The sequence below is a fragment of the Nicotiana attenuata genome, unplaced genomic scaffold, assembly GCF_001879085.1.
Source record: "Nicotiana attenuata strain UT unplaced genomic scaffold, NIATTr2, whole genome shotgun sequence".
NCBI classification, from domain to species: Eukaryota; Viridiplantae; Streptophyta; class Magnoliopsida; order Solanales; family Solanaceae; genus Nicotiana; species Nicotiana attenuata.
In genome coordinates this window covers 504,430-530,643 of record NW_017670487.1, presented here as the reverse complement: position 1 = coordinate 530,643, position 26,214 = coordinate 504,430, and the positions used below count along the sequence as shown (strand labels likewise).

At 39.3% G+C, this 26,214-nt stretch overlaps 1 protein-coding gene across 1 annotated transcript; it reads right to left on the bottom strand.

Moving 5' to 3' along the window:
* Window positions 1-5,169: 5,169 nt before the first annotated feature.
* Window positions 5,170-8,636, bottom strand: LOC109240138. Its single transcript, XM_019406761.1, has 3 exons — window positions 8,545-8,636; window positions 7,988-8,380; window positions 5,170-5,678 (listed from the first exon to the last, which is right to left on the bottom strand). The coding sequence occupies exons 2-3, from the start codon at window positions 8,352-8,354 to the stop codon at window positions 5,662-5,664; spliced, it is 384 nt and encodes a 127-aa protein (XP_019262306.1). The 5' UTR covers window positions 8,355-8,380; window positions 8,545-8,636; the 3' UTR covers window positions 5,170-5,661.
* Window positions 8,637-26,214: the final 17,578 nt, after the last annotated feature.

The window sequence follows — 26,214 nt, the reverse complement described above, 5'->3', positions numbered from 1 at the left end:
TATTCCGTTTTTTACATTAATTATTTAAATTAGAAAACAAAAGATTCAAGTTCGAATATTTTCTCTTCTTTTCTTATTTCAATGATATTATATTTCAAAGATAAGAATATAGAAGTCAAAATTAGATTTTTTTTTGAAATAAAAATCAAAAAGATATAGTAACATTAGCAAGAAGAGAAACAAGTCATATTTCTACAATTTTAAATAAATACAAAATCAAAATAGAATACTCAATCATGAATAAATGCAAGCAACTAACCTCTCCTTCTTTTTCTATAATGTAAACAAAAAAGTCTATGTAAGTAAAATACTAGTAAATAAATAAAAAGAAAAAAAGAAAGGAGCAATAGCACCATACGCAATTAAGGTCTAAATTCAGATCCTAACAAGGTATTTAAGTGATAACAGTGGGACCAGATTTATTACATGACTCAGAAAAGAAGTCCGAATCAGGCTTGCCTACTGATTTTAACATGTTGACAGTTAAACACTAATCATAAAGACGGTTCTGGTTTTATTTAAAGTTGATTGCCTAAGGCTTGCCTAGGCGCGGAATACAGATGACTATATTTTATATAGTGAAACAAGGCAGGTTTTTTAAAGCGGACTCTTGAATCCTTATAGGCATGATATCTAATGACAAATCAAGGCAGTTTTTAAAAGAACTTGTTTTAGAGAAAATAAATCATTAATTAAACCAGTTTCGGAACGAACTAAAACATGGACTGGGTTGATTTATTTAACTAAACTAGTTAAGATCTATAGCAGAATTTCTAGAGTTATTCCTTATAGGCATGACATCTAGTTGTTTAACACTGATTTCAGAAACTTTGCAGGCATGATGACCAATGAAAGAAAACATGTAACACGTGTTATAACAGAAGCTGGATTAAATTATATCCTATAGGTATGGCATCTATTTGTGAAACTGATTTTGAGACCTATTAAACATGATTTCTAACATGGTAAGGCAAGTATAGTAAAATCCTACTAAACATGATCTCTAACATGGTAAGACAAGTATAGTAAAACCCTATAGGCATGGTTTCTAACATGGTAAGGCCAAACATAGTGAAATGTAAAGTCCTATAGGCATGGTTTCTACCCGCCTTACGCCACAAACATGTAAATACCCGCCCTTTTCACTAGTTACCCCAATATTCATTTACAAATTATTACAGACCATGTGAATGAATTACATAAGAAAAGTAAAAATTACACCATAGAGAGCCTGAAACAGGCCTAGACTTTCAGCACCTGATTAGGACTTCCTCCCTGAGTTATGTAATAAACCACCTCAAGTGCCAAGATTGTTCCATAGCCTTTCTCATATCTGGGTGTGTCAGAGTTCCCTAAGGACCTCAAGGGATCCCGGGCAGTGCTCACACCCAGATTGCATAACCAAGACAGAGTAAGTGCAGTGTGGAAAGGCCAGCTTTTACGTGTCCAAGTTCAGAGGGAACTCAAGGGTCCCGAGGCAAGGCTCACACAAAAGGAGCAGAACCTATTGGTCTAAGAGTATATGTGAGAGTGCTTGACATAGATTTAAAAGAGTTGAGTTGGAAACAATTTTGACAATGATTAGTTTGAAATAAGTTTTGGAAGGCAATAGAAGAGTTTGCCTTAGTGAAAACCAGCTTGAAAAAGAAAAGAGACAGGACAATCAGCAACTCAAGACCAAATCAACATACATAGTTCAAACACAAACAGGGAAAGGAGGAACTGGGGACAAGTAGTTCATACGCGAAAGCATATTTGCACACAGGTTAACACCAGAGAAGTACTACAGAACTTAAATAGCCACAGTAATAGTCTATCACAAAGTGTTCATGCCATGAACTTAGCAGCATCAGATTTAAGGGGTGCTAAACAGAGTTACACATTAGGTTTAGGGGAAAGGGTTCAGGATCACATAGTAACTAGGTGTCATGCTTATAATGTATTGGGGGGTTAGGGGGGTAGGGTGGAATAGTAGTAGAAAATGTGAGAAAGCAGTAGACATGCTGAATTACAGGGTAATCACATGGCAAAATAGGCATGCTAATTGCAAGGGAGGCAGCAGAACCATAAGTAGAAGCATAAGAGAAACAAAAGGAAGTGCAATACAAATAGAGACATATTGTTTTGGAGGTTGTAAATTAAACTGAAAACATACCAGTAAGAATGAGAGAATAGGTGCAGAGTGAGGAGTGAAGAGCAGTACAATGAAGGGAAGTAGAGCAGTAGTGTGTAGAGCAGTAGAGTAGTAGAACAATAGAGCAGTAGAACAATGTAACCACTAAGTGTTGGCTTGCAACCAACTGAGTATCAAGTAAGAGAGTATATGTGTGTAAGAGAGAGTTTAGAATAGTGTAATTGTTCGTTCCCTATGCTAAAGAGAGGGTAGAGTATTTATAGTTTTAGAACAGGCAGGAAAATAAGGTAATAGGTACTAACTAAGCACAATTATAGAAATAATACAAATCAGAATCAATTAAAGACCCGGACTTCCTTCAATTAGGGAGTCATAGTTCAAACGGGTACAAGTTGTATCAAATAGGGAAAAGAATTACTTATAAGACTGACTTTACCACAGTAGGAGTAGTAAAAGCATGTGGCATGTAATAAGGACCAAGTACAGAATATTTTCAAGTAAGGAAAGTACATGTTAAATAACTAACAGCATATTTGTGCACATAAATAAGGTAGAGTACAATTTTAATTCTGAAAGTTAGTTCAAAGAATCACGAATGAGATTGAAAATCACAGGGAATCAGCACTAACTAAGGAAAGTATCACAAAAGTAAGGAAGCAATTCGAAAAATCAGTCAGAATTACAAGGAAAATACACAAAATCACAGATTCGGGGGGATATCGCAGGTCTAAGGAGATTACACAAAAATCAATATAAATTATCATGTGAACAATCAATAAAACAAATAGTCAGACCTATTAAACGATAAATAACATGTTTGAAACAAATTAGAGAAACCCCAAGAACGGATTAGAGCAGGAAGCGCAAGAGCATATAGAACATACATGAAACCTAGAATGTTTATGAGAGACATGCAAACACATCGCAAACAGACTCAAACTTCAAATCGAGTCCAGAAGTATTAGGGTTTCTTAACGAAAATGAATCGAGCAAAAGGAAAGACTCAAGTGATGTTTAAACATGTTAAAAATCACAAAGTAATTGCTAAAAATCAGAAAGGAATCGTTTTTTGCAAAAGGGTTTTGAAACCCTAGTCTGGAAAATGAGGAAATCGTTTCAAATCAGAGAAATCTTTTGAGGAAAACAGGTGAGAACCTTTAAAGACACATAGATCCATCACAGATCTAAAAAGATCGGAGGATTTAAAGCTAGGGTTTTCCAGAAAAGTAGTAGAGATGATAGAATATGTCAAGAACCCATAGATCCGTAATAAAACAAGAAGAAGTTCTTACTCACAAACGGAAAATGGCCTGAGACAGGCTGATAAACAAAGTTCCAAACCGGAACCAGTTAGGGTTCCCTTGAGAAGATCTCAAGGATCCAAGAAATCGAAGAGCCATGGCGTGTGGAAGACCAGGCCCGGTCGGAGAAGACGTAGAAACATCGTAGGAGGGGTTCACGCCGGTGACGGCGATTAGGTTTTGAGTTAGGTCTTAGGGAGAATTTGGAGAGGAAAGGATTCAAGGGCGGTGCAAATGAGAGAATGGGGTAGGATTTGGGGGGTCGTTGGATTAAAAAAGGAAAGAAATAACATGGACCGTTGATCTGGGAGATTAAAAAGGGTAGGTTGGGTTCCGGGTTTGGGTATGGGTTAATAGGGTGTGGGTCAGGTTTTAATTGTAAAATTGGGCTGGGAATTGGGGTCCTGATTTGGCTATAATTGAAAGCCAATTTGGCTATAATTTAAATAGCCAGTTTTTCCCTATTTAATTTATAAAAAATAGTAGATAATTTCTGGAAAAAAAATAATTTAGAATGCTAGAATGATTTAGGATACATAACTAGCAATCTAAAATACAGGATTTATGCATATAAAACATAATTATATCTTAAAAGGGCTAACATTCCAATTATGTGCAATTTAGCTTTAAAAATACTAAATGTAATTGCAAAAGAAATATAAAAATTACCTTAGCCATATTTTGGCATAAATATAGAAATCCAATAGATGAATTATCAAAATAATAATTTTGGAAATAATTATTGGGGATTTTATGGATAAAAAGGGAGAAAATAAATCAATTTAAACCTTTAAAATTATGGAAAAATAATAAAAACCTTGGGCATGCTTATATATGCTATTTCGAAGGTATTTTTGCATATTTAAAAATATAATAAAATTGGGTATCAACAATAGGACAGTGAAAGAATATGTGGTTTATGTTTTCCTCTGTTCCACAATATTTGCAAGAGTTGTATTTAATTATTTGGCTTAGGATAGCTGCAGTAGGCAGTCTTTGGTGTTAGTAACCATAGGAAGATTTTGAATTTGTTGTGGCAATGTGCTTTCTATATCCATAAGTGGTTGATGGTTTCATGAGTTTGAGGTGCCTTTGTTACCGTAATGAAAAGATTGTAGGCTGATTTTGTTGTGAAGTTCTCATCTTCAATCATTTAAATTCTCAGAGAACGGAATGTATGTTTGTGTTACGATGTCGGAAAGCATATTTGGTAGGTCGTATGATAGGGCTTGTAGGCTCCAATTTTTATTATTAATGAGGCAAGCTACATTTTTATTTGTATCTTCCTTGCCAAGTGGACCCTTAATTAGTTCCCTTAATGAGTGATTGTCAATGACCCATCTATTATTCCAAATTCGTATTTTGGTCCCGGTTCCAATATTCTAGATGATGCCTTTGGAGAAGAAAGAACAAGTTTTGGCCGTGCTTTTCCGGATGGAGTCATGTGCCCTTAATTATTCATATTTAAGATCCATTCTTAACATCCATTCTTTGCCAAACAAATGCATGCACGTGAATGATTATTCATACCTAAGCTTTTAATGGAGATCTTAATGAATAGTTAAGTAGCTGTTTAATTTGACTAGGAGGGGTATATAATAGAAAAACAAAAATTACATTACACAAAAGAATAAGCACCTACATTTGGTTTATGCATCTGATGGTTACGTACATTTGGAAAATCCCTTTGCTCAGAAAATGTCAACCTGAGCACACACCATAGTTACATATTGCTTTTGCCAAAAAAAAAAAAAAAAAATTAAAGCAAAAGAAGCCTGTCAGTTCTCAAATTCACAGCTTACAATTGAACAGAAACAACCTTCTTTTTTTCGTTTTTGAACAGGGAGATTTTCCTTTATATTTTTCCAAATGACATGATCATATATCAGGAGCTAAAATACTACTAATTAAGCTTTGATTGTACTTCATTTCCAGCAATCTCACAGCAAATGTTTCTACATCTTGAATGTCAGCAGAGACACAACATAGTGCACTGAGAATTTAAAAAAATAATAATAATAACGAGGCACAACCATTTTGATCTTTCCTATAAGAAATAGCTAATAAAATATTTTCACTTTTAAATACCTAAACTGTCCTCTCCCGCTGGCTGCAATAAGGAGCAGCATATAGTATACCACTCCTGCATCCTCTTTTTAAACATTTGCAGGCAGCTACACCATACTCCTCACCCTTGTGGTGTCCAATACAAACGTTTAAATTGCTTCACAATATTTTACAGGCTGCAACAGAGGATATAAACAAATGAGTCGACACAAATATGAAACATGGAAAATCAAATAGAACTGGAGAATACATCTTGCACCACATCAGCATCTCAATATCACACATGAATCATTCTGGGGAAGCATAGAGAATATACATAGACGAGTAGACAGAGATATGAAACATGAGATATCATATAGAACTGGACAATACATCATGCACCGCATTGTATCTCAACCTCCTACATAAATCATTCTTGAGAAGCAACAACTACTTGTCGAGGGAACAAAACAAATGGGAAGTACGACTCCTGAGTTTCTACCCTATTTCGAAAAAGGAAAAGAGCAGTCTAATACAGCTAGATTGAATGAATTTGGTGAAGCAAACATAGGTGATTTCTCTGTCATACTATTTCCTCAAACAACCGAAGACTGAGTTGTAACGGTCCCCTCACAAACTTAAACAGAAAATTTTCAATCTTAACCAAATAGATAAGTTGTACTAATATCTATATCCAATCATAGCACGATTTCAGAAGCTGATTGAACTTAATGTAGGTCGAATGCACATGCTGAGAATTGGAGACTAAACGTGCCAAGTAAGTGTTTGTAAAACCTCCCCCTACTTTAAGAATTCACAAAGAAAGCTATGATGCAAAATAAACTACAACTCTATGATGATAAATAACTTATTATTTACCTTAAATACATTATAAACAATGATTCATTCTCAAAGGGCAAAATTCTGTTACATTTTGGGTGTAGCAATATACCATTCATTTGTTTTTCCTAATATATCAAACTATAGCAAAGTGAAAAACACTCTTCCTACTCTTGTCAGTTGATCTTCTTGTGACTATTTGCATCATACTTTCAACTCACTCTGCTACTGAAATAATTACTACCTCGGTTTCAAATTAGATGACACACTTTCCTTATTAGTCCGTTCCAAAAAGAATGACACATTTCTACAATTGAAAATATTCAACTTTAAACTCCCATTTTACCCTTAATGGGATGCTTTTATAACCGCACAATTGTCATGACACCACAAAACTTTTACCCCTTAAACTTTTAAGACCACAAGTTTCAAAAGTCTTTTTTTTTTTTTTTAACTTCGTTACGAGTCAAACTACCTCATCTAAATTGAAACGGAGGGAGTAAGAAACATGGAGGCCAAGTTGACCAAAAAAACATCAAACCAGGTAATCTTATATGCTAAGAAGATAGGCCAACCAGTCTCTAAAATATTGGAAAGCCCAAAGAAAATAATAGGCAACTATCTAGAAAAATCCCAATACCTTTTTAAATTTTGGAAAGTAAGGAAATTAGCAGATGAGGGCACCTATGTCTAAAATATGGTTTTTGAGATATTAAACCAATTTGCATAAGATATGAAGCAGGCAGTAAAGTAGGGCACCTTAGAGAGAATGAAATCATATTCATAAATGTCAAGTATAAAGAGAACAGATGAGGGAAACTCAACTCTGTTATATCCAAAATATGAGTTCTTAACAAAACGAAAATCAGTGCAACCAGAAAACATGTCACATGAGTTACTTCACCTTCCAGTTTTCATTCACTCAAGAAATAATTACTATTAGTCATATAGTTGTCATTTGATTCAATTAGTTGGTGCAAATGAGTATATAATCATCAAACTTCAAAATTAAATAACTAAACAGTGCAAAGTTGCTGCCATTGCCATGTGACCAGGAGGTCACGGGTTCTAGCCGTGGAAACAGCCTCTTGCACAAATGCAGGGTAAGGCTGCATACTATAAACCCTTGTGGTCCGGCCCTTCCCCGAAACCCCGCGCATAGCGGAGCTTAGTGCACCGGGCTGCCCTTGTAAAGTTGTATGAACTGATATCTAGAAAATAATCTAAATAACTTGATAAATCATTAAACAACTACAGTTGCAATAGTTTAATGTAACTTACTAACTTAAATTAGAGGTGCTTTAGTTACGGGTTCATGTGAACCAACTAACTTTTGGCTCAAATCTGGTATATGTGTTAAATCAAAAAGGTTGCGGTAGAATTCCAAACTCAAAGCCGTAATATTCAAAAATCCGGGACTCGCCCGTAATTTAAAGTCGGTATTTTAGAACTAGTCACAACACCACAATGAAATCTAGCAAAGATATGAAACATTGAAAATAGATCAAAAGAAAGCTCGTAACAATCAAACAAGCGGGAGACGTACAAAAGAAATAAGAGCAAGAATTAAGGGAGTCGATCTCCAAGTTGAACAGCTAAACAAACATCTTAAGAATGCTTAAAACATTATTAACTATAAAAGGAAAAAAGGTTCAACAATCCTTACGTTGAACATCTTTTCTTGGCGGTTGAGAGGAAGGCGGCATAGGGCAGAAAATGGCACGTCCAATCATTGACAAAGTAGAAACAATCCCAGCAAGATACAAAACCATCACCAACCCAAGAATCCATGGCAACATGAAAAACCCAATAAAGAATGTTACAGATCCACAGATCATCAAAGCCATAGAAATACCCAGCAGCAGGGATGCAAAACCCGCCGGAGTAATCTGCTGCACCGGTGGCCTCGCCGGCGCCGTAAACTGGTCGGAAAAGTCGAACGGCACCGTCGTTGGAGATCGGAGAATGTTAAGAACCATAGTGGAAAGATCGTACAGAAGCTTAGATTGTTGATCTTGTTGCCTTCTCATCATGTTGCTGCTAAGTTTCTGTCTTTTTTCTTTTTTGGCAAAATAAAAAAGAAGAAGATTAAGAGGAGCGAAATAAAAATATCTTAGCAGGGAAAAAAGGGGGATAATGCAAAAACCTAGGCAAGTGGATAAAATTTCTGATTTTAATTGATATATATCCAATCAAAACTTTATGGGAGGGGTTTTGTCTGACCAAAAAAGTGAAAGACGCGGCGGTGCTGTTCCGATCACTGATGATTGATCACATACCCGCCCACCCTTACGTTATCTATTTAAAAAACCACTTGAATGTTTATTAATATTACTAGATGAGGAAAGGCGAGTCCGAAATCTAAATGCTAATTTTTTGGACTCAAAATACGGTTTTACAATGTAAAAAAAAAGTATTTTTTCTATACAAAAGGCGGTATTATACCGCATTTACTTTAACAGAATTTTAGCCGTTAAAGTAAAGCGCAGTGTAATATCGCGTTTCATATATAGTGCGGTATTATACCGGGGTTTACCTATTAAAATAAAAGTCCCCCTTCTTCCCCACGACAGAAACCAGAACACACCTCCATTTTTAAATCCAACAAACAGCGGTCCCCCCCCCCCCTCTCGTTTTCTCAAAAAAATTCGAGTCGGACCCCACCCGTCACAACAAAAAGTTAAGATTGTACGGTCCCGCATACAACAAGCCTTCTATTGTTGTGGTTTCCTCGTTTCGGGCTCAAACCGTACTTTTCTAAAAATGCTCTTCCGATCTAACATAAATCGAGGTATTCCGATTTAGTTTATGTCAAAACTCGTATAATAATGCATATTAGTTGTCTTGAATGTGTTTCCACGTTGTTTTGTGTTTTGTTTGCGATTAAATTAGTACGTTATTTTTATCTGGATTAAATTATTAGTGTTTAAAAAAATAGTTAAAAGTTGAGAAATAATTTTTCTTGTTAACAAAAATGTTCATAAATTTCTTTTACTGTTTTATATGTAATTTCGTGAATGTTATGTTATTAAAATATATTTGTTGTTTTTATTTAGTTTAGATTATTTATTACTTTAAAGACTAGTGGCCTTATAGCGTAGTAAAATATAGAGCCTTATAGCGTAGTAAAATATAGAGCCTTTTAGCGTAGTAAAATATATAGTATTTTAGCGTAGTAAAATATAGAGCCTTTTAGCGTAGAATCTCTGTAGTTTAAGTATCTACTAACTACAAACTCTGTCAAATTACACTTTACAAAAAATAATTATTTAATTTATAAAACAAACACACAGAACTAACAAATTAATATATGCTGTCCAATTAAATATCAAGCGTGGAATTCATAGATATATACTTTGTCCAATTAAATAATTAAATATTAATTATTATAACACAAACAAAATTCTAAAAATATTAAAATTGACACACGTAAGAATTCAGGATAGCTTGGTGCTACTGGGCCTCAAATATCGAGTTTGGAACTCATAGATATATACTCTATCCAATTAAATAATTATATATTAGTTACTATAACACAAACAAAATTCTAAAAATATTGAAATTGACACACACAAGAATTCAGGATAGCTTGGAGCTACTGGACCTCAAATATCGAGCCTGGATCCCATAGATATATACTCTGTCCAATTAAAAATTAATTATTTAATTTATAAAACTAACAAAATTTTAAATATATTGAAATTGACACACATAAGAATTCAGGGTAGCTTGGTGCAGCTGGGCCTCAAATATCGATCCTGGAACCCATAGATATATGCTCTGTCCAATTAAATAATTATTTTTAATTATTAATTATTATAACACAAACACACAATTAATATTGTTTAATTTACAATAGATGACATGGACGTGTCGCCTGTGCATCCTGGACCTTTCTCGGATGAGATATTAGTGTTACAGGGCGATCATAGGTCCGCCTACGTATGGGAGGGACATCTATTGGACCAGACTCTCCGCGCCAGGAGAGTGGACGACTTGTGGGACTTTATGAAGGACAGGATTTTCCATCCCTGCGTAGTCCAGCGCCTGAGGGATACGGGCTTCTATAGGATTTTTGAGATTGGGCGGCTGCAGCTCGACTGGTCTCCGATCACGACGTTGATAGAGCGGTGGCGATCGGAGACGCACACTTTCCACCTGCCCATTGGTGAGGCCACCATCACGCTTCAGGATATTCAGGTTTTATATGGGCTGCCTGCTGATGGACTTGCCGTTGCACTGCCTCAGTATATGAGATCTATGTCGCGTGCCCAGTATTTGGACTTGCTGCAGCATTTCATTGGTTTCAGGCCACAGGGTGAGGCTGCAGCTTCAGGGGGCAGTCGCATTTCTGTGACAACTATTAGACAGCATTTGGAGGTATTGCACCCCGACATCACCGGTGAGACAGATGATATACATATTCACCGGTACACGAGGTTGGCCTTGCTCCTTCTTTTTGGGGATGTCTTTTTCCCGAACACTTCGGGAAATCTAGTGAGTATGTGATTTCTACATCATCTTCAGCAGCTAGATGAGTTACCCTAGTATAGTTGGAGTGCTGCTGTTCTCGCTTACTTGTACAGGAGTATGTGTCGGGCTAGCATGGGCACCCAGAGTGACGTATGTGGTTTTCTGCCGCTTCTACAGGTGACAACTGTCGCGCCACCTTTTTCTCGCGAAATCGGGTTTATGACATTTGGTATAAGACAACTCGTTCCTTTTGGGAACTGGGTTTAGCATTTGAAGAGTCGCCACCTAATGATTTATGGTGCATTAGGACACCTTCAAGGTTCATTTCTAAGTTCATTTGATAACCAGAGATAGGGTAAGGGCTTGAAATTATCCTAAGGGGAAGGTGTTAGGCACCCCTCAAGATCCACTAGTGTGGTTCCCGGCCAGATAGTTCTTTGTGAATTTGGTTCAATTAACATATATACAGATAAAGCTCAAATAAGAGGGGATTTTAATAAACAATCGTTTGAAAGAGCAATTAAGGCTGATTTTAAACAAAGAGTTGCAATGCTTTTAAAGGAAAAGGGAAATAAAAGAAAGGGGGTCCTAGGTTTATTAAAAATATGGATCACACCAATGCAATACCTGGTAATCACTCCTCAGAAGAGGGGCTACACGTGGTATTAGCGCACCGGTCATCATATCCATATCTACCCTTTCCCACCCCGTTTAAGGTACAAAAGCGCGGATTGGTCTCGACCACTATTGCATGCTATTACCCGCCTCATTCCTATCAGTCCCGGAGGCACTTAGGACTACTAATCCTAAAAGGGAAGGATATTAGGCTGACTTGAGGTTTCAAAGGTGAAAAATCTAGGGCGACATACAAAACATAGAGAAGACTGCACATTTAAGGGGAATCACATAAACACATAAGGCTCAAGTATACCTCCTCAAACAAAACAATCCAATAACATGACTTAAACAAATGAGTAAGGTCTGATTCTAAAAATACTTGAGGGAAGAGGAGATTGTTGTTGCAGCAAGCTTGGCCTATTACATGACTCAGTTAGGAAACACGAATCAGGCCTGCATGCTGGTTGTAACAAATAACGGAGGCGAGTTCAATTTTATTTATATTATTGCCTAAGGCTTGCCTAAGTGTTTAAGTGAGACCTTAGAAACATGGTATCTATTGCTGATTTTGAGTGTATTCACAGCTTAAAACGAATAGTTGAAATCCTATAGGCATGCTTGCTAAATCGTGTTAACACGGAGAAATTAAGTTATTTAAGCACTGGTTCAGAATAGGATGATTTAAATTAGACTAGTTGCAGGTGACAGGATCCATTATTGTTGGTTTTAACCTTATGAACATGATAACTAATGTACTGTCTTTAATTCTGGGACATTGTACTAATTTATAGCCGTTTAAATCCTAGAGCATGATGTCTAAGTGGTAACAAGCGTGCAGAACTTAAAGTGGAGTCCTATAGGCAGGTTATCTAGGCGTAAAGTTGAACATGCAGAATTTAAAATACCCTATAGGCATGGTTTCTAAATGCAGTTTGAATATGCAGGATTTAAAACAGTCATATAGGCATATTTTCTAAATGGAGTTTGGATATGCAGAATCAAAACACCCTATAGGCATGGTTTCTAAATGCAGTTTGAATATGCAGGATTTGAAATAGTCCTATAGGCATATTTTCTACCCCTGACATGCATAATTACCCCCCCCCCCCCTTTTCACTAGCCATCCCCGTTGTTTAATACAAATTATTACAAGACAGAAGTACTGAATTACATCAGAAAAATACATAAAAAATACAACCAGAGGAAGCCTGATTCTTGGTTCCTCCCTGAGCTATGGAATAAACTGCCTTAAGATGCCATTGCTTCAAAGCCTTTTTCAGACTTGAGTGTGTCAAAGTTCCCTAAGGCTCTCAAAAGGACCCCGGGCAATGCTCACACCCAAGTTGCACTAATCAGAATAGAGATGAGTGCAGTGTGGAAGGCTAGCCCTTATGTGTCCAACTTCAGAGGAAACTCATGGGTCCCAAGGCAAGGCTCACACAAGAGCGGCATAACTTAAATCTAAGAGTAGAGTGAAAGTGCAGGAAGAGAGATTTAAAACTCAATGAAAAATAGAGAGGGATAAGGGTGATTGGGAAATAGTACTTAGTAAAAAAAAATTCAGAGTTGATGACTTCATACAAGGGGGTCAGGGGGTTGGAGATTCATTGCAAAGAGCCTGTGTACTTGAAGCAAAGGCCAGCTTTGGGCATGCACAACAATAGAAGATGCTGGCATGCCTATGAGCCAACCAGAATACACAACAAACAGAGGAAACATGGGGGTTATGATCCCAGGAGGATCAAGTTTGGGCCATGGACAACAATAATTAATGTTGCCATGCCCCACAGTTATCAAACATATTGGGGGTGGGGATTTAAGGTGCACAAGCTATGATAAGTAAGTAACAAACCATTAATTCAGAATAGAAAAGGCAGAATGCAGCATGCTTAATAATGGAAATTAGTTAAATATAAACAGGAGACAAACAAGAATGACAGAAACAGTAAAGAAACATGTTGTTGTTGATGCTGAAAACTTAGTTAGAACATACCAGTCAGAGAAGCAAAGTGCAGTAAAGAAAAGTAAGCAGGACTTCGAAGCCTAGCCTTGGCTTTCAGCCGGCTAAACAGGCAGTAGCACAAGTAGCAGTAAAGCAAGAGAGAGTTTTTTGAGTGTAAGTGTGTGTTCAGAACTAAAGTGTTCGTCTTGTTTGAAAGAAGAGAAGTACAAGGTATTTATAGCTTTTTGAAAACGAGTAAAAGAGAGGTAATAAGCCACAAACATGGAAACAATCACTATTCAGAATCAATTACACACATGATTGCCTTTAATTAAGGGATCACCTTCTTAACGGGCAGTGACAGACTCAAAAATAAGGAAAGAAATCAATTTATAGGCATACTGGTTATTGCCATAAAAGAAGTAGTAAAACCACCGAGTAAGTAATTAAGTCTAAGTACAGGAATGTACTAATTTTGGGAAGGGATTCAGTAAGGCGAAACAAGGAAAAGAATCAATTACTTAACATACGAGTGCAATTAGAATTCCACAAAGAAAGGTTTGAAATCAGTCTAAAATTGAAGATCATTCAAGAGGGGAATTCAGCATATAAATAGAGTGCATAAACATTAGGCATGCGAGACCAAGCTATGGCAATGAGAAACAACATGCAATAACAATCACAAAGTCAGTAGACAGCGAACCATCGAAACATGGTAGTCACATAGGTCAATTTTATTGTCTTAGTAGTAGAGAAAAGAGAGAGTATCAGAAGCATTCAAAGGGTCAAGTAAAAGACCCTTCTGAAAAAGTATAGTCGAGTTTCAATGATAGCAAGAAACCAGAATCACATAAAGAAACAGATGCCGAAACAAAAGGATTTCAAATCAAAGTCGAGCAACTTCAAACAGATGAATTGCACAAGCATTTTCAGAAACTCAAATAGTANCGAGCTGGTGCTAAGGATGTGACTATTGTTGATGATGGTGTATTGCGATATCAGGGTCGAAGTTTTTTTCCATTGTCGATGGCATGAGAGAGTTGATTCTTGAGGATGCTTACGGTTCGTGGTATTCTCTTCACCCAAAGATGTATTGTGATTTGAAGTAACATTATTGGTGGAGAAGGATGAATAAGGACATTGTTGGTCATGTTTCACGGTGTTTGAACAATCAATAATTCAAGTATAAGCACTAGAAATTGGGTGGTTTGCTTCAGAAGATTGATATACCGGAGGGAAGTGACAGCACATTACTATAGACTATGTGGTAGGGCTGCCAAGGAGCTTGAGGAAGTTTGATTCCATTTGGTTCATTGTTGATTGGTTGACCAATTTGGCGCATTTTTTCTAAATGCAGTTTTTGAAGATGCAGAATTAAAATACCCTATAGGCATGGCTTCTAAACGCAGTTTGAATAGGCAGACTTAAAAGTAGTCTTATAGGCATATTTTCTACCCTTGAACATGCATAATTACCTACCCTTTTTCACTAGCAATCCCCGTTGTTTATTACAAGTTATTACAAACCAGAAGTACTAGATTACATCAGAAAAATACATAAAAATACAACCAGAGGAAGCCTGATTCTTGGCTCCTCCCCGAGCTATGGAATAAACTGCCTTAAGATGCCATTACTTCAAAGCCTTTCTCAGACTTGAGTGTGTCAAAGTTCCATAAGGGTTTCAAAAGGACCCCGGACAGTGCTCACACCCAAGTTCATTAATCAGAATAGGGATGTGTGCAGTGTGGAAATGCCAGCCCTTATGTGTCCAAGTTCTGAGGGAACTCATGGGTCCCAAGGCAAGACTCACATAAAGGGGGCAGGACTTAAGTCTAAAAAGATAGTGGAAGTGCAGGAATAGAGTTTTACAACTGAGGGGGGAGTAAAGGATAAGGGTAAAGGGTGGTAGGAAAACACTAACTAGTAAAATACAAAGTTGATAACTTCATACAAGGGGGTCAGAGGGTTGGGATTCATTGCAAAGAGCCTATGTACTTGGGCAAAGGCCAGCTTTGGGCATGCACAGCAATAGAAGATGCTGAAATACCAATGAGCCAACCAGAACACACAACAAACAGAGGAAACATGGAGGTTATGATCCTAGGAGGATCAAGTTTGGGTCATGGACAACAATGTTAATATTTCCATGCCCCATACCAACCACAGTTGCCAAACACATTGGGGATGGGGACTTAAGGTGCACCAGCTGTGATAAGTAATTAACAGAAACATTAATTCAGAACAAAACAAAAAAAAAGCAGAATGCAACATGCCTTAATAATGGGACTTAGTCAAATACAAAAAAAAAGACAAACAGTAATGAAAGAACAGTAAAGAAACATGTTGTTGTGGATGCTGAAAATTAGTTAGAACATACCAGTTAGAGAAGCAAAGTGCAGTAAAGAAAAGTAAGCATGACTTCAAAGTCTAGCTTTGCTTTCAGCCGGCTAAACAGGCAGTAGCATAAGTAGCAGTAAAGCAAGAGAGAGTTCTTGAGTGTAAGTGTGTGTTCAGAACTAAAGTGTTCGTGTTTGAAAGAAGAGAAGTACATGGTATTTATCGCTTTTGAAAATGAGTAAAAGAGAAGTAATAAGCCACAAACATGGAAACAATCACTATCCGAATCAATTACACACATGATTGCCTTTAATTAAGGGATCACTTTCTTAACGGGTAGTGACAGATTCAAAATAAGGAAAGAAATCAATTTATAGGCATACTGATTATTGCCATAAAAGAAGTAGTAAAAGTCTCGAGTCAATAATTAAGTATAAGTGCAGGAATGTACTAATTTTGGGAAGGGATTCAGTAAGGAAAGACAAGGAAAAGAATCAATTAACCTTAACAGACGAGTGGAATCAGAATTTCACAAAAGAATGGTTTGAAATCAACCCAAGATTAAAGATCAGTCAAGTGGGAAATTCAACATATAAATAGAGTGCACAAACATTAGACATGCGAGGCCAAACTATGGCAAAGAGAAGCGGCATGCAATAACAACACAAAGTTAGCAGACAGCAAACCTTCGAAACATGATAGTCACATATGTCAACTCCATTGACTTAGTAATAGAGAAACGAGAGAGTATTAGAAGCATGCAAAGGGTCAAGTGAAAGACCCTTCTAAAAAAGTATAGTCGAATTTCAAGGATAGCAAGAAACAAGAATCACATAAAGAAATAGATGCTGAAACAAAAGAATTTCAAATCAAGTCGAGCAACTTCAAATAGATGAATTGCACAAGCATTTTCAGAAACTCAATAGACCCCAAAGAAATTAGGGTTTTGAAACCAATCGAGTCTAGAGATGATGAACAAGTAAATCAAATAAATAAATAGTCCCAGGAACTCGAATAAACCCAAAAACTGGGGTTTTCAACATCAAGCGAGCCTAGAGATAACAAGTAAATCAAACAAATAAATACAAATGGACTAAGAAAACTCAGAAGGCATTAGGTTTTTTATCATGCAAACTCAGAGAGGGGAAGAATACGAGCAAACATAGTAGAACATGTCAAAAAATCAGAGAAAGTTTCGAAATAACTTAACAAGAAAACCCTAAAAGATAAAGAGTTTTGGAAGCAGATTCTTAATAGAAACTTCGAGAAAAACGTTTAGAAGTTCAAAGAAAACACAGAACTGAAGCAGATCTAAAGGAAATCGAAAGAACCTTAGAGCTTAGGGTTTCAGAAGAACCCAAAAACAACGAGAAGGCCTTGAAAGCTATCAATCTTACCAAGAGAGTCAAAAATTTGACTCGAATAGTCATAGCTGGCCCGAGAAACACCACATATGACCGGAGAACAACCATGAACTAAAATCGACCAAAGGCTGGACCAGATTTCTTCATGGTCTGGCCTTGAAATCATAAGAACAAATAAAAAGGAGCCATGAAAGGCCGGTGTAAGTCTCCGATGACCTTGGAAGGCCATAGGTTCGGGCTGAGTGGGGTGGCAGCGACTAGGGTTTGAGAGTGGTGTATAGAGGATTTGAGAGACGAGGGGAATTCAGGGGCGGCGGAATGCGAAGAATGAAGAAGGTTTGGGGGTCTTTGGGTTTAATTAGGAAAGGAGTAATGGTGGTCGTTGATCATTTTGATCAACGGCCTGGATTGAACGGGTCAGTGGGGCGGGTTAATAGAATAGGGTTTGGGTCGGTTCAAATTGCTATTGGGTCGGGATAATTGGGGTTCAATTTAGGCTATTATTGAAATATAATTGGACTAGATTTTAAATAGCCAATTTTTCACTTTCATTTTATAAAAAATAGTAAATTAATTCCTGGAAACAATATAAGAGTATTAAAATGATTTGTAATACATAATTATCAATTTAAAAATACTGGACTTAATCTTTATAGATATAAACGCAATTAAATCTAAAAGAGGCTAATATTGCAATTAGCCTTAAAAAAATACTAAATAAATTTGTAAAAAATGTACAAAAATTATTTTAGCTATATTTTGGTATAAATATGAGAATCCAATCAATGAATTGCCAAAATGATAATCTTGGGAATTATTATTGGGTTTTTTATGAATAAAATAGGGAGATAAATTGGTTAAAAAGTCTTTAGAAAATTAAGGAGAAATAATAAAGCATTGAGACATACTTGTATATGCATATGCATGCTATTTTGAAAGTATTTTGCATATTAAAAACATATAGGAAAAAATTGGGTATCAACAACTGCCCCTCTTTACCCGGGAAAGATGAAAGAGTTGTCGGGTAAAGATATGATGGCTAGTTTTGACTGAGCGGAACGGTTTGAAGAGGTTTAGGCCGCGCCCTGGCTTCTGGGCTGCATACATATCCCTGGTTTTACAGGAATCAGGCCATATGTAGTTCAGGATCCGTTGGCGGAGTATGCCGACAGGTACTTTCCAAGAACGGACGCAACGTTTCGGTCAGGGTGTGTGAAAGGATTACGAGAGTGGTCAGGTTTGATGTGGCTGCGGGCACCGGAGCGGAAATGCTCCTGCCGGGACGGCTGTTGCTTGCCGGTTTACCTGCAAATAAGTAATACGAGCATATATTGTGCGCAAATTTAAACATGATACAAATTCCCGTCGGACCATGAATGTTGTCTTCGGACGGTTAGGATGACGTCCTTGGACCATGATGTCCTGGGCCATGAAGCGTATAATAAAGGATTCGCAGGCTATGAAATGATGCCCTTGGGCTATGGAAATGATGCCTTCGAACCATGATGCCTTTGAATAATGATATGCAAGAGATTGAAAGGGGTCCTCAGGCCATGGCATGGTGTTCTCGGGCTATGAGGATGGCGCCTCCGAGCGATGACGCCTTTGGATAAGTTGGCGATATTTCAGCCATGAAGGATGCAGTAGCATGTGGCGATCTTTCAGCCGTGCAATGTGGCAATCTTTCAACCAAACAATGTGGCGATCTTTCAGCCGTGCAATGTGGCGATCTTTCAGCCGTGCAATATGGCGATCTTTCAGCCGTGCAATGTGGCGATCTTTCAGTCGTGCCATATGGCGATCTTTCCGCCATGCCATGTGGCGATCTTTCAGCCGTTCCATGTGGCGATCTTTCAGCCGTGCAATGTGGCGATCTTTCAGTCGTGCAATGTGTTGATCTTTCAGCCGTGCAATATGGCGATCTTTCAACCGTGCCATGTGGCGATCTTTCAGCCGTGCAGTGTAGATGGAGACAACATTTAGTCTCGGAAGGCAGAATGGTAGCCTTACGCAATGCAGAGAATGCAGAGGGAGACAGCGTTTGGTCTCGGAAGGAAGAATGGTTGCCTTATGCAAGTTGGAAGGCAGAATGCTAGCCTTATGCAATGCAAATGCAGATAGAGGTAGAGCTTAACCTGGGAAGGCAGAATGGTAGCCTTATGAAATGCAAATGCAGATGGAGGTAGAGCTTAACCTCGGAAGGCAAAATGTTAGCCTTATGCAAGTTGGAAGACAGAAAAGTAGCCTTATGCAATGCAAATGCAGATGGAGGTAGAGCTTAACCTCGGAAGGCAGAATAGTAGCCTTATGAAAGAAATAAAAGGGCAAACGGTAATAAAGATTTCTTAGCTGATAGCAGATTGCAATATCGTGACTGCTGGGGACACTGTGACACACAGAATGTCACTGGTGTGTGTGGATAGGAAATGTGGGTAAGCGCAACGGTTCTAAGAGTTGTATTCCTGATCAATGTTTGTGAGTGTATAGTATGTTCGATGATTTCGCATTCCAAGTGCCTGCATCCAAAGAAAAATCGTGAGTTTCATAAAGGGGGGAGGTTAGTTCGTATTCCTGCTGGCTCTGCTTGAACTGCTTGGCTTTCATCTGGTGATACTGTATGTATCATTGGGGTAGTGTTGCTAAATGAAGCAGTTTCAATAAATAAACACGCATGATTTTGTAAAAGTATGACATAGATGTATAACTAAAATAGTTTTTAGATGAACCGACGACTGTGACGCGGTTCGAGACATTGCCACCTCTCCTGCTACGGAATTTTGAGGGTCCTCCTCAAAATTCTGCCCAGTTTGATGGGTTGATGCTTCTGACTGCTGCTCGTGCGACGATCGGCTGAAATGACTTCGGAATTTTGAGGGCCCTCCTCAAAATTCTGCCCCAGTTTCCAATTTTGGGGGGAAATGAAAATTTTATTTAATTGTGACAGAACCCATAAGGCTGCCTACGTATCCCCTCTTAAACGAGAATCAGGTCAGACGTAGTTCAAATTACATCATAGAGGAAAACATGGAGATTACACATAGTAGCGCTTGACTGCATCTGAATTAATAGGCTTTAGCCAAACTTCTCCGTCCATTTCTGCAAGTATGAGGGCTCCTCCTGTCAAAACCCGCTGAACCATGTACGGACCCTGCCAGTTGGGAGAGAACTTCCCTTTGGCTTTATCCTGATGCGGAAAAATTTTCTTTAATACCAGCTGTCCCGATGTGAATTGCCTCGGCTTGACTCTCTTGTTGAAGGCTCTGGACATTCTATTCTGATAAAGTTGACCATGACAAACTGCATTCATTCTTTTCCCATCTATGAGAGCTAGCTGCTCGTAACGACTCTTCACCCATTCTGCGTCGTCGAGCTTGGCTTCCTGTATGATCCTTAAGGAAGGAATTTCTACTTCAGCGGGAATGACGGCTTCTGTACCATAGGCCAGCATATAGGGGGTCGCCCCAGTTGATGTGCGGACTATGGTGCGATATCCTAACAAAGCAAATGATTACTTCTCGTGCCACTGTTTATGCTTCTCTATCATTTTCCTCAATATCTTCTTGATATTCTTATTGGCGGCTTCCACGGCTCCGTTTATTTGAGGCCTGTAGGCTGTAGAATTCTTGTGCCTGATCTTGAAGGTTTCGCACATAGCCTTCATCAAGTCGTTGTTGAGATTGGATCCATTGTCAGTAATGATTGATTCTGGAATCCTGAATCGGCAAACAATGTGGTTGCGGACAAAGTCCGCCACGACCTTCTTAGTCACTGCTTTGTAGGATGCTGCTTCGACCCACTTGGTGAAATAGTCAATTGCCACTAGGATAAACCTGTGTCCGTTGGAAGCAACAGGCTCAATTGGTCCAATAACATCCATTCTCCAAGCGGCGAACGGCCACAACGAGCTTGTTGCATTAAGCTCATTTGGAGGTACCTTTATCATGTCTGCATGTATTTGACAGCGATGGCATTTCTGTACATACTGGATGCAGTCTGTTTCCATAGTCATCCAAAAGTAACCAGCGCGGAGTATCTTCTTTGCTAAGACAAAACCATTTATATGTGGGCCACAAGTCCCAGCATGGATTTCTTCTAGTAGCTTGGATGCTTTTTTTGCGTCGACACACCTTAATAATCCCAAATTCGGAGTCCTCCTATACAGGATTCCTCCGCTGTGAAAGAAATTGTTAGACAACCTTCGAAGTGTGCGCTTCTGGGTATGCAACGCAAGCTCCGGGTATTCTCCTTTCACCAAATATTCCTTGATATCCTGAAACCAAGGCTTTCCATCTGCTTCCTCTTCAACATGGGCACATTAAGCTGGCTAATAATGAATTTTCACCGGAATGGGATCAATGGAATTCTTATCCGGATGCTGAATCATAGATGACAGGGTAGCTAATGCATCGGCGAACTCATTCTGGATTCTGGGAACATGTCGGAACTCTGTCTTTGTGAACCTTTTTCTCAATTCCTGTACCTGATGCAGATATGGGAGTATCTTGGAGTTCTTGGTTGCCTATTCTTCTCGTACCTGATGTATAAGCAAGTCTGAATCTCCAATCACTAGCAACTCCTGAATGTTCATGTCAATGGCCATCTTGAGCCCTATGATGCAGGCTTCGTATTCGGCCATATTGTTGGTGCAGGGGAATCTGAGCTTGGCAGACACCGGATAATGCTGACCGGTTTCTGACACCAAGACTGCTCCTATGCCAACTCCTTTGAAGTTCACTGCTCTATCGGAAAATATTCTCTAACTATCATAGGATTCTGCAATGTCTTCTCCTATGAATAATACCTCTTCATCGGGAAAATATGTTTTCAAAGGTTCATATTCTCCATCCACGGGATTTTCAGCAAGGTGGTCTGCCAATTCTTGTCCTTTGATCGCCTTTTGAGTTACGTATACTATATCGAATTCACTTAGCAGGATCTGTCACTTGGCGAGCTTGCCAGTGGGCATGGGTTTCTGGAAGATGTACTTTAAAGGGTCCATCCTTGATATGAGATACGTGGTATAGGCACAGAAGTAATGTCTTAGCTTCTGAGCTACCCAAGTCAAAGCACAGCAGGTGCGTTCCAACAGATAATACCGAGCTTCGTAGGGAGTGAACCTCTTGCTGAGATAGTAAATGGCTTGTTCCTCTCTCCCTGCTTCATCGTGCTGCCCCAAAATGCAACCGAAGGCTCCATCTAGTACCGTGATGTATAGTAATAGGGGTCTACTTGGCTCTGGCGGGACCAAGACTGGTGGTGTTGATAGGTATTCCTTGATTCTGTCGAAGGCCTTCTGGCAATCATCGGTCCATTTGGTAGCGGCGTCCTTCTTCAATATCTTAAAGATTGGCTCACAGATAACCGTAGATTGTGCTATGAACCGGCTGATATAGTTAAGTCTTCCCAAAAAACTTATCACGTCCTTCTTATTCTTTGGTGGTGGAAGTTCTTGAATGGCCTTGACTTTTGATGGATCCAATTCTATTCCTCGTCGGCTCACAATAAACCCAATCAACTTTCCGGCGGGGACCCCAAATGCACACTTCGCAGGATTCAGTTTTAGGTTGTACCTTCGCAATCTGTTGAAGAACTTCCTCAAATCTTCCATGTGATCAATGGACTTCTTGGACTTGATGATGACATCATCCACATATACCTCAATTTCTTTGTGTATCATATCGTGAAAAATGATAGCCATGGCCCTCATAGGTGGCCCCTGCATTCTTCAGGCCGAACGACATCATTTTGTAACAATACATTCCCCATGGCGTAATGAAAGTTGTTTTCTCAGCATCTTCCTCATCCATCCAGATCTGATGATAAACGGCGAAGCAATAAATGAATGACTGTAACTCATGCTTGGTGCAATTGTCGATCAGGATGTGTATATTTGGCAAGGGGAAGTCGTCTTTTCGACTGGCCCGGTTGAGATCCCGGTAGTCGACACAGACTCTTACCTTCCCGTCCTTCTTTGGTACTGGTACAATGTTGGCTAACCATGTAGGATACTCAACTACCCTGAGAACTTTGGCTTTGACTTGCTTAGTGACTTCTTCCTTGATTTTCAAACTCATATCAGGCTTGAACTTCCTGAGCTTCTGCTTTACCGGCGGACATGTCGGATTAGTTGGCAGTTTATGGGCCACAATAGATGTACTTAGACCAGTCATGTCGTCATATAACCAGGCGAATATGTCCTCATATTCCCTTAGAAAGTCTGTGTATTCCTTCTTTTCTAATGGCGACAAATGAACGCTGATTCGCGTCTCCTTGACATTCTCTGCATCTCCTAGGTTAACAATTTCTATCTCGTCCAGGTTGGACTTAGGTCTGTTTTCAAAGTTCTCAACTTCTTTGACAATCTCCTCTGGTATGTCATCTTCCAGTGAATCAATGTCTGTTTGTTGCGTTGTCTCATTGCATGTTACAGTCATTGGTTCATCAAGATAAGTAATAGTAATGCTGTATAAGTAAAGTAATGAGAGAAAAATAATAATGAGTGTTGATTTATAAGAAAAATCGAAATGCTTTGACAAATTCCATAACTGTTTTGAACATTGAAGATCTTATTGCAGAAATCAAAAATGCGAAAAGAAAATATTATCTAGTAAAATAAAACAGTGCATGATGCTTGTTTAGCCTTGATACCCCGAGGCTCGCCGGGCTCTGGTGGTCCTGATAGTCCAATTGTTGAGGTATGTTCCTCTACTCACAGCTTGTATGGAAGGACCTTCCTCCCCCTTCTCCTCGAAAACAACACAGCAGTCCATGTCATTGTCTTCTAAGAACAAGTTCTTCACCGCGGCAAGTGCCTCCTCTTCGTCTGTCCCATAAACAATGTCAGCCTATTGGAAAGTCTGCTCCAAAGGCGGTATTGGATGTTCAGTGGGTAGTAAGGANTTAGCATCCCTGAGTCTGCCAGCCCTTCCAGTCGTACCACTCCAGTTCAATATACTCTCGATCTTGTTGTCCCACCATTTATCTTTGTCCACAGCATTGACTCGCTCGATGTGGTGATAAGTCTCTCCACCTAACTTTCTTCTTCCCCCTATCGCCGGAATGGTCTGACAACTATATATAAGATTGCTGCCATCACCGTGAATGATCACTTCCTGGTGATTCCATTCAAATTTCACAGTCTAATGCAGTGTCGAAGCCACAGCCCCCGCAGAATGAATCCAAGGGTGTCCTAACAGCAGGTTGTAGGATGCTGGCACATCTATTACTTGAAAGTCAACCTCGAACCAAGTTGGTCCCATTTGAAGACACAGGCTAATTTCATCGATGGTGGACCTTTGGGATCCGTCAAAAGCTTTCACGTTGATTGCTCCTTCTTTTATCTCGTGCAGCCCTTTACCCAACTTCTTGAGTGTTATCAATGGGCATATATTAAGGCTGGAACCCCCATCAATCAGGATCCTAGTGATGAAGTAGTCTTCACATTGCACGGTGATATGCAATGCTTTGCTATGACCTAACCCTTCAGGCGGCAGCTCGTCCTCATAGAAAGTGATTTTGTGGCTTTCTAACACTTGTCCCACCATATTGGCCATTTCTCCGCCAGTGACATTACTCGGCATGTATGCCTCACTCAACACCTTCAACAGAGCATTTTTGTGTGCCTTGGAGTTCTGCAACAAAGAGAGGATAGATATATGTGCTGGTATTTTGTTTAGCTGGTCAATGACTGAATACTCCTTGGCTTGTATCTTCCTCCAAAGGTCATCTGGGCCTGTTTCAATGATGAGTGGCCGGTTGGAAGCTTGCTTACTTGGCTCAGCTAAGTGCTCCAGAGTATAGACTCTTCCAGTCCTTGTCATACCCTATGCTGCAATAGTTTCTTCGAACCTGACTTTGCCTTTCCTCCTAGCCTCTGTCGTATAATCCCAAGGGATAGCTTTCGTATGGAATGACGGCATGGTAGTCATTGCCACTGGAATTGGTGTGGCTACCTTTACTTCAAATGGGACATGTTCCTTGGGTGGTAAAATTGTAACCTCAAACGGTGTCGGTGCTTTGGCTGATGGTGCTGCCTCAAACTTGAGCGGGATAGACACGTCTACCTCAGTGACCTCGGATGGTTGAATCTGGACCATGATGGGGTTAAGAGTAATTGCTGGCTTCTTTGGATCATCGCCTTCTGCGGTCAACCCAATAGATCCCTCGGGATCCCAATCATCCTCTATTTCAATCATGTGAACACCCCCGCCCTTGTGATCTGGTAAGGGGTTGCTGCGAACATTCGGAGCGGCTTCCTTTGCTACAATGACCTTGTTATCAAGTAAGGACTGTATCTTGTCCTTTAAAGAACGACATTCTTCGATGGTGTATCCCTTCATGCCAGAATGGTATGCACAAGATTTGTTTGGGTTAACCCACCGAGAAGGGTTCTCAGGGCTTGAAGCAGGGATGAGGTGACATAACCGGCGGTTTTTAGTCTCTCATATAGCTGATCAATGGGTTCGGTAATGGCTGTGTATTATATTGGGGGTCTCCGATCAAAGTTAGGTTGGGGCCTAGGAAAGTTTTGGCATGCGGGTGGTGACTGGTAATGAGATGGTTGGGCATTGTAGGTTTCGTAGATGTGTGCGGGTTGGGAAAATCTGGGCGAGGTAGGATGATATGTGGGAGGTGGCGGTGACTGATAAGTCGGTGCTAGGGGTTGGTAGGAGGGTGCTTGGTAGTTTGGAGCTGACTGATATGTGAGTAGAGGCATAGGGTAGGTTTGGTATTTGAGGGGAGACTTGGTCCTTTGTGCGACCATTACGGCCCCCACGTCTCTCTTTTTAGATACACCACCAAACTGCAAGGCCTTATTTGTGGCTGGCAAGGCTTCGAAGTTTGTAACCATGCCGCTTTTGATACATTCTTCAATTCGTTCTCCCAGCTTGATGATGTCGGAAAACTTGTGATTTTCAATCAACATTAGCCGTTCATAATACTGCGGGTCCTGGGCCCGGACAAAGAATTTGTTCATCTGTTCCTCTTCTAAGGCAGGTCTGACCTTAGCAGCTTCCGACCTCCAACGAGTAGCATACTCGCGAAATGTTTCTATAGCCTTCTTCTTTAGATTCTGAATGTAGAATACATCCGGCGCATTTTTTGTGTTGAATCTGAACCTGTCCATGAAATCAGAGGCCATTCCTACCCAATTTGACC